This window comes from Falco punctatus (assembly GCF_963210335.1).
Source record: "Falco punctatus genome assembly, chromosome: Z".
NCBI lineage: Eukaryota > Metazoa > Chordata > Aves > Falconiformes > Falconidae > Falco > Falco punctatus.
In genome coordinates, this window is record NC_137586.1 from 74,324,158 (window position 1) to 74,340,029 (window position 15,872).

The 15,872-nt window shown below is 44.7% G+C and overlaps 1 protein-coding gene across 2 annotated transcripts in view; it reads left to right on the forward strand.

The window, feature by feature from the left end:
* Nucleotides 1-15,872, forward strand: part of KIAA1958 — a 74,502-nt gene that overhangs the window by 30,043 nt on the left and 28,587 nt on the right. For both annotated transcript variants that reach the window (XM_080371013.1, XM_080371014.1), the window contains exon 2: nt 12,527-13,794. In XM_080371013.1, the coding sequence (XP_080227139.1) occupies nt 12,639-13,794 (1,156 nt within the window). In that variant the 5' untranslated portion in view covers nt 12,527-12,638. The remainder of the gene's footprint in view (nt 1-12,526; nt 13,795-15,872) is intronic.

Genomic DNA, 15,872 nt, shown 5'->3' on the forward strand with positions numbered 1-15,872 from the left:
GAATGCCAGCTTCTGTATGAAACATAGCCTGCAGTCATTAAAAGTGGACGTGTGTTTCTAGCACTTATGAGAGATGTGGGATTGAGAGAAATGGAGCAAGACATCTTGTTTCTTGGAGGCGTGATCCCGTTACTGTGCTTCAGCCCCACACTGAGGGTGTCATGGCTTAACCTCTGCCTGTAACCAAGTGCCACACAACCAATCACTCGCTCCCCCTCGACCCAGAGAGGTGGGGAGGAGAATCAGAAAGGTATGGAAAACTCAAGGGTTGAGATAAAAACAGTTTAATAATTAAAATAAAATATACCCGAAAGAACAGTAATAATAATAATAACAATAACAGTTACAATGAAAAGGAGGGAGAAGGGAAAGGGAAGGGAGAAGAGAAAACAAGTGATGCACAGTACAACTGCTCACCACCTGCTGACTGACACCCAGCCAGCCCCCCAGCAGCAATCAGCAGCACCAGCCAACCCCCCCCAGTTTATATACCAAGCATGACATCCCACGGTATGGAATACCTCTTTGGGTGGTTCAAGTCAACTGCCCTGGCTGTGTCCCCTCCCAATTTCTTGTGCCCCTCCAGCGCTCTGACTGGCAGGGCCTGAGAAACTGAAAAATTCTTGACTTAGTGTAAACATCACCCAACAACAACCAAACCCATCAGTGTGTTATCAACACTGTTCTCACACCAAATCCAAAACCCAGCACTGTACCAGCTACTAAGAAAATTAACTCTATCCCAGCTGAAACCAGGACAGTATCAACCCCTTATTCCATTCCATATGATGTCCTGCTGAGTATGTAAGATGGGGTAAGAAGAAGGAAGGAAGGGGGGGACATTTAGAGTGGTGGTGTTTGTCTTCCCAAGTAATGATTATGCGTGACAGAGCCCGGCTTCCCTGGGTATGGCCAAACACCTGCCTGCCCAAGGGAAGTGGTGAATGGATTCCTTGCTTTGCTTTGCTGGCTTGTGCAGCCTTTGCTTTACCTATTTAACTGTACCTGAACCCACAAGTTTTCTCACTTTTACTCTTCTGATCCTCTACCCCATCCCACTGTGGGGGGAGTGAGTGAGCGGCTGTGTGGGGCTTAGTTGCCAGCCATGGTTAAACCATGACAGAGAGCTACAGGGGTGGCTTTGGGCTCTCATGAACCACTGGAAGTTTCTGGGTAAAATCTGAGCCTGGACCAGAAACCACACAGCTCCAAAAAGGCTGTTTTCCAGAGCTGTAACACACCTCTATCGCTGTGTTTGAGCACAGCCTGTATATTTTCACATGACTTGCACAGCTCTGAAAAGAGCTTTAGAGACAAACCCATAAGGAAGCAGTGTTGTCCGTGGGGTTGCCCACTCATGCTGAATTCCTTGGCAAATGTTGTTGGAGCCAGAGCATGGTAAATTGCTTCTCCAGCTATTTTTTTATTTGGTTTGTTTTTTTGTATTAAATTTTGGTAGACAAAATGTGAACTGAGGAGATTCTGGCTTACTACAGGAACCAAAGGACTGATGACTCAGCTAGAAAATACCTTCTATCAAAGATAATGATACAAGAATTATATGAATGTAGAGGCATATTTGGATAAGTTCTGCCTCCCCAAAGAACAGAAATCAAAATTCACCCATCCAGGAAAGTGGCTGCAGTGACATTATTCCTAGGGCAATCCAGACTCATAAAACAGGTGTTTGGGCCTGGTTCAGTGACCACTGAGCTCAATGGAGTCTTCACCTTAGTGGGTATTAGAGCAAGCTCTCCTAAGCAAATTTGGTGGTGGATCGTTTGGCTGCGTAACAACAGCTGTTTCTTTCTGCGTAGTGGTGGTCCAACATTCCTCATTCGAGGAATGAGTGACAGTGCAGTGATAGAAATGAGCTGGCAACCTTCATTTTGACTTTGCTGTAGGAAGACGCTTTATAAAAAGGAATGATTGGGTCTGAAGGTGTGGAAAAGTTCAATGCCAGACCCATTACAGCCTCAAAGGAAGGTAGAGCCAAATTCAAACAAGTGGTAGTTGAACAGCTTTCCATGGGCTTATATCCAGGATGGATTTTGCCCTGATCTTCATTCTTGTCACATCTTCTCACTGTTGCTAGTGGAAAAAAAATATTTCAATTGAAAATATTTACTTTCTCCATGCTTTTGCTCTGGAGAGCTTTCCGCCATTGTAGGAATGAATGCTGGAGTGAATAGTGAGTAAATCATTGTTTCTTGTAGTATAATGGAGCACTGATGTTTTTAAAAGCAGGATTTGAGCTGGTCCAGCTGGTGTGTTTTTATTTTGGAAGTTCTGTTTTATATAGAAGCATTCCTAACATATATGTGTATTGGATCATATATATTTGGTCACTTTTGGCCACTACAGCAGGCACATTACAGCAAATTTACTGTAAATGTAGATTTGCTAGTAGCTCAAAGAGAGGTGAGGCAGGGCTACATTCATCCTAGCTGCAGGAGGATTCTGATGCTCTAGCAATTCAGTAATGCAGGACTTGGCTTGTGATTTCAGTTCAAGGACATTTAAAAACTATGGCGTTTTCCCTCCATCAAAACTCTGCCATTTTTAAAAGCACATTGAAATTGTTATATGGGAGCAACCATCTGAAAACTGGTGACATGATGAAGGCTTGAAAGTTCATTTCCACTCCTTTTCCCTCTCCACGCTTGAAATTTAGGGTATAGCCAGAAACAAATCCACATACGTGCACTGAGCACACTGTTGTGTTCATTCAGGGGTACAAAGATACACAAAAAAGACCCCCAATAAGCTGCAGAGAGTTTTGCAATTACTACCTGAATCCTGACAGGCGGATGCAGTTTGGAGTGCTGAGAGAGAGATACAGGTGAGCTAGATTTCACCAGTGATGTAAGCAGCTACAAATGCTGCTCAGCATTGCATGTGAAACACCAAATCTGAAAGCAGCTCACAGAGTGTTAAGCGAAGGGGGAAAACATTTACATGTTAGGGCCCTGCAGTTCCTCTCAGCCTTGTCACAAACCTGCAGGCACACAATGGTCATTGGATAGTTCATCTAACAGTCTGTAAGTCATCAGAACTGCTACTGCTAAAATTTGCTTTCATTTGTCAGCCTGAAGAAACAGCTTTCAAACGAGCACAGTTTCCATCTTGTCTCTCAGGTCTTTGCTGCAGACCACAGTGAGAAGTGTCTGCATTAACAAAATTAGTTATATTTCACTGAGGCTTTGAGAGAAAGTTTCAGGGGTGCACTTGCTAAATACTGAATTGAACAAGCAGGATTTCTCTGTCTTCCATGTTTACGCTATTCAGTGCTTTCAAAATCCTAAAATCTTTTCAGGGTTCAGCTGTATACTGCTCAGTTGTAAGCAGTGTGGAGGGTTATCCAATACACAACTTAGTGCTATACAGCTTCTGGGAAGAGCATGGCAGAACATGTCCTTCATGGGTTATACAAGAAAGACATAAGGTAGAAAAAAGAAAGTGTAGTGCTGCCAAGTGCTATGACTTTTTAACTTTTCTGGAACTGGAGGTGCTCAGCAACTTTGTAGGTATGTTTATGAGCTGCAGAAAGCTTACTTTCCTTTCTGACATGTTCCTTGGAAGGCATATCCTTCCTCAGCAAGAAGAGAGTCCCATGCATTTTGGTACCATTCTCTGATGATCCTACAGCTGCAAATGAGGACAATCAAATCAGGACTATATTCCCGAGGGCTGAACTCAGGGATGGGAAGCACCTGCACAGGGGGTGGATGGGTGGAAGGTTCATGATATAGAATTCACATGTCTGTGTGACAGTGACCAAGACTGTGAGCAGTTACCAGGAGAGTCACAGTGGGCTGCAGGATATGGAGTGAGGAACAGCTAAGTCTCAGCAAGGTTAAATTGAGCCATTGGCATCTGAGTGAGAAGAGAGGTTGTTAGGTGATGAGATCCTGCTCAGATCACTCAGATTTGCTGCACCATCTGTTCTGTTCGCTTTTCACCTGCTGCTCCTCTTGGTGCTCTTTTGGTCCCTCTATGACCCTTCAGCCGTGCTTGTGCAAGAATAAGGCTCACATAGCTCCTGCTCAGTGGGTGCCGAGGAAAACATACAAAAATAGGAGCAGTAATGCTTGTAGCATTACACTTGGATTAAGGATTGAGCCCCCAAACTGTTCCTTAGTCTGTTCTGCTGTCAGTGGATGGATCATTTCATTTTGTGAATGCGACAGGCTCTTGGGAGTCTTATAGACCTGTGGTCGTCTTCCATGTGAAAAGGCAAGGAAACCTTCAAACACTGTGCCAGCCAAATCCTTTTTTTTTTCTCAGCCCACTGAAGGAGTTTCACCAGCAAACAGATTTTGCCACTTTCTGAGATCCTGCTGCGATGACAGCTGCAGTTGAAGGCATGCCACACTTGGCAAGGAGAGCGTCTTCCCTGAAGACTATCAGCTGAGGGGGAGCTGCAGTCTTGTGGAGCAAGTGTGATAGACAACCATGAGATTTTTCTGAATGGAGAACACTACTACTTGCCCAGAAAGATATGTGGTTACTTTTTCTTCCTACTTCACCCTGCACCCCCATCTCAGGAACGTATTCTTGGTGCTGCTCATTGGTGATATGAATGATAATTACAGTTAATTGTGGGTGAAGCCCTGGCCTGCTTATTCAACAGCAAAGCTCCTACTGACTACAGAAACCCTGAGATATAAGCACAGAAAAGAGAAGGTACTTGCTACACATAAATGATTCCTAGAATCATAGAATGGTTTGGGTTGGAAAGGACCTTAAAGATCATCTAGTTCCAGCCCCTGCTGCCACAACCAGGGACACCTTCCATTAGACCAGGTTGCTCAAAGCCCCATCCAACCTGGCCTTGAACAGTTCCCGGGATGTGGCATCCACAGCTGCTCTGGACAGCCTGTTCCGGTGCTGCACCACCCTCACAGTAAAGAATTTCTTCCTAATATCTAATCTAAATCTTCCTTCTTGCAGTTTAAAGGCATTATCCCTTGTCCTATCACTACAAGCCCTTGTAAAAAATCCCTCTCCAGCTTTCCTGTAGGCCCTCTTTAGGTACTAGAAGGCTGCTATAAGGTCTCGCTGGTCCCTTCTCCAGGCTGAACATTCCCAACTCTCTCAGCCTGTCTTCACAGAAGAGGTGTTCCAGCCCTCTGACTGTCTCTGTGGCCCTCCTCTGAACTTGCTCCAACAGGTCCATGTCCTTCAAATGTTAGGGGCCCCAGAGATGGATGTAGTACTGCTGGTGGGGTCTCACAAGAGCAGAGTAGAGGAGGAGAATCACCTTCCCTTGACCTGCTAGTCATGCTTCTTTTGATGCAGCCCAGGTTTGAATCCATACAAAATTTGGGATGAGCCTAGAATTGTGAAGGTGGAAAATGAGCATGAAGGTTTTGGTTTCTTCCTACTGTATATCCCTGTTTATTTCTACCTCTGTTCTTACAGAGCTAAAACCATGAGGAAATAGTATAAGCTCACATAATTTGGAAATAGATAATGATTTTGTTAAGGTGGGAGGTTGTTTTTCCCATGAAGACATCAACAGAAGTCTGTACAAAAGTTGTAAGGAAACAGTGACAATTGATATAGCTCGATTGGAGGAATTAATCTCTAGTTTAAGGATACGTGACGTTGCTAAACTAGCTCACAGGCTTGCAGAACTTGCCAGAATTTGTGAGCTTTTCCTCTGTAATTTAAACCCTTCTGTTTTGTTCTGTTAAAAACTTATTTTCCTAACTAAAGGGAACATTTTGCAGTTTGTATCAGAGATGGAGGTCTGCCTCTTCCCCCCGGTAAAGTGGGAGACCTAGTTGATTCATACCTTGCCTATAAGATGTCATTATTTTCTACATGCTTGCTTGCTTTCCCTCTCTGCTTCTTCTTGTTTCATAGTCTTTCTTTGAAGCAGCAAGTAAATTCAATAATATTTGAATTGACATAGGGGTTTTGTACTCATGAAGTCTGAAGTTAGAGAAAGTGCACTAACATATGCCCAGCTCTTCCAGTTTGCTGGCCTTTTTTGAATGAGTAGTTGTCCATCCTGGTCCTTTAACAAATTGATGATATTCTTAGCAAAATCAGTGAAGAAATCAAAACACTGGGGCAAAATCCCCTCATAGGAGATAGTAGGGAAGTTAGTTAGCAGTGGCATGATTTTGGGTGCCTTGTTGCATGGCTAGGGCCTCTATCATTTGGAGATCGCTATCTGGGGCAGGCAGCAGCTCCTGCTGAGTCTGCTTCAGCCTCTTGCCTTGGGAAGGAGAAATACTGCCTGCAGTCCTGGACTGACAGCTGGCATGGCCTCTGGGACTGCAGCAGGATCTTGTGGGGACCTCAGTACTGCTTTGCATTCTCTGATGAATGGGCATTTGGATTCTGCTGTTGTTGACTTCAGTTCTTTAGCAATGTTAAGCATTTGGCTTAAGAAATGCTAATAATATAAGAAGCCCTAAATATTGTCCATTGGCTAAAATCTTGAATGAGCGAGATACTTATGCCATGGTGGCCAAACCTTTAATTCACAGTGCTCATAACCTGTTAGCTGGAAATTCTGTTTCCTTACTTCTAAGTATGAAAACAAAGATCCTTCAAAATGAAGTGATGGTGATGCAGTAACAGCCCACTAAGTTTGGCCAGGGCAGAGAGGCTGGAAACAAAGAGGACTTAAAACATTCTGAACTTCTTTTGATAGTATGAGAAGCAAAGCCCAACACACAAAGGTCTGAGACATCTGAATTTAGAAGCTGATAAAACATTGCTTATCCATAAAAACACTTAAAAGACAGGTTTCAGCTGTTTTAAGATTGATTTCAATTCTATGCTATGTAAAATGAGTAAATGCAGGACCTTTTACACTTGTGTTTTAGTATTTTAGGGTTCAGATTTTAGAGCTTTTATACAGCTGTGAAACTAGAAAGGTTACTTTTTATTATTAACAAAAGTAATTTTTGCATTGTAGTCTTACTTGAGAATCATGGGCTTTTAGATGATTCTCAGTAGTATCAGCCTTGGTATTGTGTCCCAATGGTTGGTTAATATAGCCATGGCTATCCCTTGAACAGGAATCAGTGTGGAAGTTCCTGAAATGCTCATCAGTAGTGGCAATAGAGTTTCAAAGATACATTTGTGTGATGCAAGTTAGTCTGTGATGACTTGCCTGTTACCCTGCGAAGCAAATCCATTGCTAACTGCCTGTGAGTCTGTGAGAGGACAGGGTCCCAACTAGGGTTCTTGCTTTCTTTACAACAAAGTGCACCCATCACCCTCCCTGAGCTGTAGGTCCACGAACCCTATGTTTCAGTGTGCAGATGGTGCTGGAGGACACCCACTCCCCACCCCACTCCCCACTGCACACCTCTGCTTCCTCCCATTTTTTTGCATTCAGCTTCTTCACTGCATCCTATTTCTGCTACCTTCTATCCAGGAAAGCTACATTAGATTTCCCCATTTATCCTGAAGAACCTGCCATGAGGTCCCAACCAAAAACTGCTCTGCAACACTCTCATGCACAACGAGGCAAAGGAGAAGAGGCAGTTAGGGTAACCAGGTCTTTGCTCCCTACAGTGTTTGTTCATTCTCTTCATGGGATAAAGGAAAGGGTTCATGGTGGCTACAGCTACCAACTGCTATTGCTCCTGGGACTTGCCTGGTGTCAGTGCTTCTTCTTTGGGTCATAACAAAGGGCCAGTTCTACTGCTGCATGTAAAATCTGGAAGAATTTTGTCTGCATCAAACTAGCTAAGCAAAGTCCCATCCTAGCACGTGAAAGAGGGATGCTCTCTAGAGGCTGCTATTTTTCATTACCTTTGGTCACCAAGCGGGTCTCCTCTGGCAAAAATCTGGTTCTGAATACAGAAAATACTCTCTTTTCCAAATCAATTTATGCTCCAGTTAATGCATTAACAGATCTCAAGGTATGGTTTTGCAGCAATAATGCTTTCTGGTGTAGCATGTATTCTGTACACATTAGTCGCTACAGCAACATGTTGTAAATGAGGTCGTAAAAGCTAAACAAGCCATAAAATAGGATTCTTAATTTAGGGTCTGTATAGCTGGTGCAGTGAATTTCCAGCACCCACACTTGCTTAACTCTGAATTAGATATTGCTAGGCTCTGAACTGCAAAAAAGTGCTGTGGAAGATTATGGCTTCACCATCTGTAATACGGTTAAAAAAGAAACCAGTGTTATTCACATTGAAGATACAGTGTGGTTTTGCCAGCTACTGTATGATTTCAAAGTATACACGTTAGCATGTTATTAAGCATGAGTCATCTTATTGAATCTTGCCAGTCTGAATTAAGGGCTTATATAACCTTTAAAATGTGATTTAGCAAACAAGAGCAGACTGTCAACCAGCAGCGTGCTGTCTGAGCAGACAAAGTTCCTCTTCAAGAAACCAGGTAGATAATGATGGATTTTCTGTGCTTTCTACAGTGTGAGTCCCTCCCTGAAAAAGTGCTGTTGTCAACTTCTGCTGCAGTTGGTGAACCAAAGACACGTTGCTTCTGAATAACTTTCTTTGGATTTTCAGCCCTGAACAAAATGTCTAGACTATGGCAGCTGACCTGATCTCATTTTCCCATGCGGAAAATGGTTCTGCAGCCAAACTGAGCCTTCTGGCTTCCCAAGATATGTCCCTTGTCATGCAGCAACTGAGAAGCTCCATGCTTTCCCATCAGTTTGCACTGATGTAGGTTCTGACTATAGCCCTGACTATAGCTCTCCCTCCTTTCCGCTGTTCACTTTTCAGATTGTCCTCTTTGCTTTGTGTGAGTATGGTGGTACTCCTCCCATCTTTTGGTGTTTTTTTCTGTGGCAGGGTGCATTGTAAGTCCATATCTTCAAATGTGGCAGGGTGCATTCTAAGTCCATGTCTTTGAATATACCAATCAGCAGAAATGTGGATACCCTGGGGATTTTGACCCCTGTCAAGATAGACAGTGTATTTTTAAACGGTTTAAAACAAATAACCAAGTATAACAGACAGCTTTTACATGTTTTAAAACTGTATATTTGAAAAGGGGAGCCTTTTCCAGTGGCAAAAAGGTTTACAAGGTGGAGACCTACTGCATTTATTATATCACACAGAGGCACTGGTCATGTAACAGCCTCTGTGTTGCAGGTGATGCTGTGAGATCTGTACCATTGCTGGGGTTTCATGTGGGCAATAATAGAAACTGGGATTTGAGTTACTGCTGTAGCAGTTTTTCTCTGTGCATGCACCTTGGCTTGATCTACTGCAAAACCAAACTTGAATCTTATACCATTGTAACTCTATTTCCTAATAATGTCCTTGTTCCTGTTCATCCATTATCCAGGACTTACTTCCATGTCATGCTTAACTTCAAAGATGCTGGAAAAATACCTAGAAGTTTGCAAAATATCTAGGAATTCCTAAGCTGGATCCGTTCTTGACCTTGCCCGTGTGTCGTAGCACCGGGATGGGGAAGAAAGACCCATAGTGAATCTCATGGAGGGAGTTGTAGGCAGTACTTGTTTGTCCATTCTGTTTCCAGTTTTGGTTTGGACAGGCCACCCTTTGCCTGGTGAACAAAACTGAGTGGGCAGGCATATGCAGGCTGCAAAACAATTGATACACAGCCTCCTTACCTCCCTTAGCAAACACGGTTACCTGCAGCTAGCTGACAGGTGACTTTGAAGAGCAAGTAAGTGGACAGGTAGTAATTTGTGTTGATTTTAGGGTAAGCATTCTGCAGGGGCTGTTAGCCACTGTATAGGTGTCTTTTCAAGCTATGACACAGTTCACTTTGCATATAAAAATGCGTGTGTAGAAGAGGACAGGGAACAAAATGAGGTGTAACATTGGCATGAAAGATGCATTTTATTTGGGAAAAATGTAAAGGGCTTTTCTGCCTGTGTGAAAATATAAATGAGATGAGAATAATATCCAAGTCTTGCAGGTCATGTTGACAGGAGGGAGAAGGTATGGGAGAGCCTGCAGAAATGAGCAGAGGTTCCCAGTTACTTTTAGATTAAAAAGTCACCAGAGGTGACTTCTCTGTCATCAAGTGTATACAAAGAGAGACGCCGAGACTTTGCAATCATCTGACAGTGCTGCAGTATCTTTGGTATTCCTTGACTACTTTAATGAAAAATGTTCCACTTAGGTGATTAATAATTTAAAATGTGTATTTACCAAACTGAAATTGTATTAAGATGTTATCTCTTCTTTGAAAAAGTGACCTCTAGCAGGTAACAGCTGGTGAGATAGGAAATATGAATACCATTAGGGGAATATAAACTTACATTTAATCTCTGTTAATTTAGCTGAGCAGCAACCTCAAAACATTTTCAGCCCGGTCTGTACCCAGCAGCCATGACATTCTGAGTTGTTTGAGCTCTTTTATTACTGATCTTCTCCAGGAATTCAACCTTCATTTTTGACAGTAAGACTACTGTGTAAAGAGAGACTGACCCTGGGTAACAGCTATGTGTTGGGGTCCATCTGTGACATGCTGACTTTCTCACGGGCCTCTCAAGTGTGAGTTACCTGGACCTGTTGAAGTCAGCTAGAGCTTCATGGTTGACTTTGATCTATTTCAGCCATGGTCCTTAAGGATCTTTACAGTAGAGGATAATAATTTCTCACCTCAGAAACAGACTAACAAGGGATCCAGTATCCCAGTAGTGGAATCTGTGTGAAAATGGGTGTGTGCTGTCTTTCTCATTGTGGTCATGGCTATAGGACATCTGTATAGACATCTGACTAACTATCTCTCACTTGCTTGTGGTTAAAAAAAAAAAAATGAAGATTGTTATTGCGGTAGTTAAGTAATAAAATGCCTCAGTAACAGGAAAATGGTCATTGACTGCAGCTTAAATCTGGATGTGTGTGGAACACAGAACGATATAAGCAAAATAAAAGTTAAAAAATAATTATTAACACGAAGTATTCCTGTGAAAACCCTCCTAGAGTAACAGATGATTTAAAGCCAACATGAGGCACCAACAGGCATATATAAACTAGGCATTCCCACTGCAACCTTAATTTTCTGTCAAGGTCCTGAGCACACCCAGGAGCCTTAATAGCACAGCCCAGCCTGCCCTGGGTCTGTTGGTCCAGTGTCCAGTGCCTAGAGTGGGGGGGCTGCCTCAGCTGCCTGGCCCCCAGCCCCTGCAATGCCCTGGTGTTTGTTAAGCAGTGACCAGGCCCCGTGCCATTAATTCCAGACATACCTCGTAGCCATGCCTGTATACCATCAGAAGCTCACTACCCAGATCGTTGAATTTTCGTAACAAGATTCCTTGGTAAACAACTCAGGGAGAGGAAAGCTACAGTCCAAGAAGTTTCTTGTAACCTGTTGCAGTATTTTTAGCTGAGTTATGTTACAATTCTTTGCTCTTCTTCATTTACTGGAAGAATTGTTAATCTTTAAATTTATTTTATTTTTTCCTTCTTTTCCCGTCTGTTCACATACATGAATGAAGCACCTCCTGCATCATATTTCATTGTCTTTTTTTATGGTCATAAAATAAATGTGGATCAGAGAAACAACTGCAACGTCTCCTACAAATTCCTGGCACTGAAGTCCTGAGAAGTTGAGGGCTTGCAGTCTTGTGTGGGATGAGACCTTGACTGGGAAGTAGCTGTAAAATGTGGGCAGGAACAACTTCCTGGCAGGGAAAGATGAACATGTGATAGGGTTTGTATTTTTATGTTTGACTTGAAATATTGTAGGATTCATGGCTTTGGCCCCAGAGGTCCATGCCTTGTGCTGAAAATTTCTAAACTGTTCTGATGAAAACAGCAACTCAAGTGTTTGTCTTGAACAGAATCATGATTTAGATCTGGGAAAACAGACAGTAAGAGAAAAAAGAAAAAGGTTAACTCTCAGAGTTTAAGGAAGGTTACAAGTTAAACTTTTTAGGTCCCTTCAGCTTCTCCTAAGCTTTTGGACAACTGATGACTGTCAGTATAGCTCAGTGAAGGGTGAACTTGTTTGGTTTTTCTTTATATTGAAAATGAAGTTTCTGACCTTCATTTCAATGCCTCTCAAATTCAGCTGCAAAGGAGACATTTGATTCATTTGAGAAATGTGCCTAAATGATGTAAAATATCATGAAGTTTCATCAGGTGCAGAGGAAGTGTCTGAGTTGGTGCTTGATTGCCACCCTGGTGTTCAAGATGAATTGTATATGTTAAGATTTTATTTCGTTTTAATTTCCTAGGTATGAAGACACAGTCACCATCTTTTGGGCTGCATCTGCATTTTGTCAGAGTTTTAAGTTTCAAATCATATTGCCACTGATACTGAACTGGCTTATTTTAAAAGCCATTTTATCTTAGTTTAGTTCTGTATTGCAGGGATATTCCTTCCCTTGGGTTTAAAAACAGATTTTTTGCAGGCAGAATGAGAAATGAGACCACTTAAAAGCACGCACTCTTTTAAAAGAGAAGTGTGTTTTGGAGCACATGAGATGAGAGTGAAATGGGTTTAGCTGAACTTATAAATGTTTCACTTGTCCATGCAAACTTGGTATTGCTTTGAGAATGTTGAAGAGTGGTGTTTTGTTCTCTGTTTGCAGGTAAACAGCAAGCATGAGCTTGGCAACACACAACTGTGACTGCCAGGACCCTGTGATCTGAACCACGTCTACAGCTGTCTTCCCAGCGGTGAGGTGCTGTTGATCCAGTACCATGGAGGATTGCCTTCACACCTCCTCTGAAAACCTCTCCAAGCTGGTGAGCTGGGCCCACAGCCACGGGACCATCTGCAGCCTCATCCCCAACCTCAAGCACCTGCTCTCCGAGGGGGCCCATGGCAACTTGACAGCCATGTGGGGCTGCAGCGCTGGCCATGCCTACCACTGGCCCCTGGCCGCCACTTGCCGGGCTGGCTCCCAGGAGCGCGTCTGCTTCCAGGACAGCCGCAGCTTCAACTCAGACAGCCCCAGCATGCTGGGAGTGCCCTCGGAGGCACAGGCCAGCCCCCTGGAGCGTTACCCAGGCCGGCCAGGGAAGGCCAAGTTGGATTGCACCCGCACTCGTGACTCCTGTGACTTCTCCTATTGCAGTGAGCCGTCGGAGCTAGGCGAGCCCGTGGAGGAGTACGAGGATGAGGCCACCCTCTTTGACATGGTGTGCGAGTCCTCGGTCACCGATGAGGACAGTGACTTTGAGCCACACCCCCACCGGGCCCCCTCTGGCCCCCGCAAGCGGCCAGCTGCTGGCCTGCCTGCCGCTGCCCAGGCACAGCCTGCTGATGAGGGTGGTGGCGAGGTGCTGCTCAAGAAGATCAAGCAGGAGCTCCCCGAGGACTACTACATAGTGGCTAACGCTGAGCTGACGGGTGGTGCTGATGGGCCGGCCCTGGCCCTGACACAGATGTCCAAGCCCAAGCCGCAGGCCCAGGCTGGGCCCTCCTGCCTGGGCCCTGCCAGGGCCCTGCCCCAGCCTGCCATGGGCCCTGACCCCGACCCGCAGCGCCTCTCCACCTCCCCCCCGGGCCTGTCCCGGCTGGCCACACAGAGGCCGACCCGGGGCCCCCTGGCCTCCCCAGCACGGGGGGCAGGCGGTGGCCCTGTGGCAGCCCTTCAGGTGCCAGCCACCAGCTCCAACACCACCGCAGCTGCCGGGAAACCCATCAGCATCCCCCTCTCAGCCCTGCAGCTGCCTGGTCAGGAGGAGCCACCAGCCTCCGAGGAGACCCTCCTGCCCACCCCGCAGCCAGCCCCAGGGGGCGAGGCAGCCAGCTCGCCCTCGGTGAGCGCGGAGCCTGAGGTCAGCTCCAGCCAGCAGCAGCCCCATGCCGCCCCCACCGCCCCCCCTGAGGCAGCGGCGCAGTCAGTGCCAGGTAGGACGCGGGGCAGGAGTGCAGGGGTGGAGGCATTTTTGGGGGTGGCCCCCCAGGCATGGCTTGGTGACAGGGTGGCCAGAGAGGAGGTGCTGCTTTGCACAAGGGTGCCCCAGTCCCACTGGTTCGTAAGTCGGTAGATAGAGAAACAGCCCCCAGTTCAAAAGGATTTGCAAGACCTCAACTGAGCAAAGGCCAGGAGCCTGACAAAGTGTACCGCTGCTATAGGGAAAGCACTCTTTTAGGTTTATAGGTCCATTTTGGGTGCAGTTGTGTCATGGGAGATGGGGTGCAGCCACCTTGCTGTATGCACAGGGTGGGGAGGACGTGAAACCCAGCCATGCACTGTTTTGATGAACCACAAAGAAGTGGTCTCAGCCACTGGAGCCCAGAGTTGCAGGCTGGGTGTTGCCTTCACGCTGTCAGAAGAGTGGTTTGACATGGAGAGGCAAAGAAGGGCACAAGGAGAGTACCTGGAAAGAGGTTAAATCTTTATTACAGTTTCCCTTAGAGCAGCTTGCAGAGATAAGCACAGCCACAACCTTAACCATGAAATTGATAATACCTAAACTTTAATCCAAGTCCAAAAAATTCCTATTTTTCTCTGTTCTCAGTGGAAATTCTCAAAACCCATGTCCTTCATATTTTTTTTATCTCTTGCTGCTGCCAAAGCACTGAGAATCGTCACAAACAGGTCAACATTATTGGATAAAGAGCATGTTAAAACGGCATACTTCTGCTGAATGGTTATCCCACGTGCAAAATAACTCAGTGTTGGCTGTAGATCTTCTGGAGGGGGAGGAAATCTCTTTATTGAGCAGGCTGTCCAGCTCCCTCTAGACCTGAGCGCAAGACAGGGCTGACTTTGCTTTTCCAGCTGGTGAATGGTGCTATCCCAGGAGCAGGCGAGGGCAGGAGTGAGTTCTCCATCTGCTCCCCTTGCCGGTTCAGCCTAGGAGTATCTGATCAAACAGAGCAGAGCCAAAATGTAGGGGCGGGAGGCAGTGGGGCGGGGGAGAAACCTGCCTATATTGCAGTCCTTGTGGCAATGCACTAAAGACATTGACTTTAACAGCCTGGATGATACTTCAACCTGGACACCCTGAAACCTGATTAAACACTAGTAAATCTATTAATTGGCAAGAGCCTGCAGATCTTGTTGCCAAATAAAACAATGGGCAAAGTTAAATACCTGGTTTTGCTAAGCAAAACCAAACTAAGCATTAGAAATCAGAAAGGATGATAATTGTCTTAGTTACAGCAAAAAAAAATTCTTCTTTGGAACTAATTTCTGCGTGGCTATATCTTTGGGATGCTACTTTGCAGTAGTCCTGTCATTTAACATCCCTCATGGAAATTCTCTTACAGATTCCATCTAGTTTAGAACATATTCTGCTCAGCTAATTATGAGAGATACAAGATGCCTGATGTCAATCTGAATTGCATGGTAAACCTACTTGTTTTGCATTTCTCAGGTTACAGCATATCACTGCTGTATATATGAGAGCTGGTTTCTACCAGTCTGCCACTGAAACTTGCTCAGTCTCAAATTTGCAGGCTGGGACAATGGAATACAAACCTTAGCAGAATTTGTCCTGATAGGTGTGTGTTACCTGGGAGAAGTGATTTACTTTTGACACAATCATTAAAAAAATCCAAGCCCTTTCAAACCGCTTTTGTCAGGTCCTCAGAAGCAGAACAAGGTTAGCAGTCGTTACTAGTAGGGTTAAACCTTACAAGAATGGATGCAGCAACACATTTTCATATTTATATAGTCTCCAGAGTAGGGTTGGTCTATGTCTAGTGTCTCACTGTGAGGACAAAGTGGGATTGCATCTGAGTTTATGCTGACTGTGTAAATCAACCCTCAAAACCTCCTAGCACATCTTGCATAGACATTAATGTTATCTCAGTGTGCTGTCCAAATTCCAGTTCACAGTTATGTTCTCAATACTTAAATTTGTTGTGTTCTCAAAAAGTGTTATGTAGTTCCTTTTCTCAGCTCGGTATAGTGTTATTGTAATATGCTGTTACTGTACTCAGAGGTAGGTGCATTTTAACTAGGGTAAATGATTGAC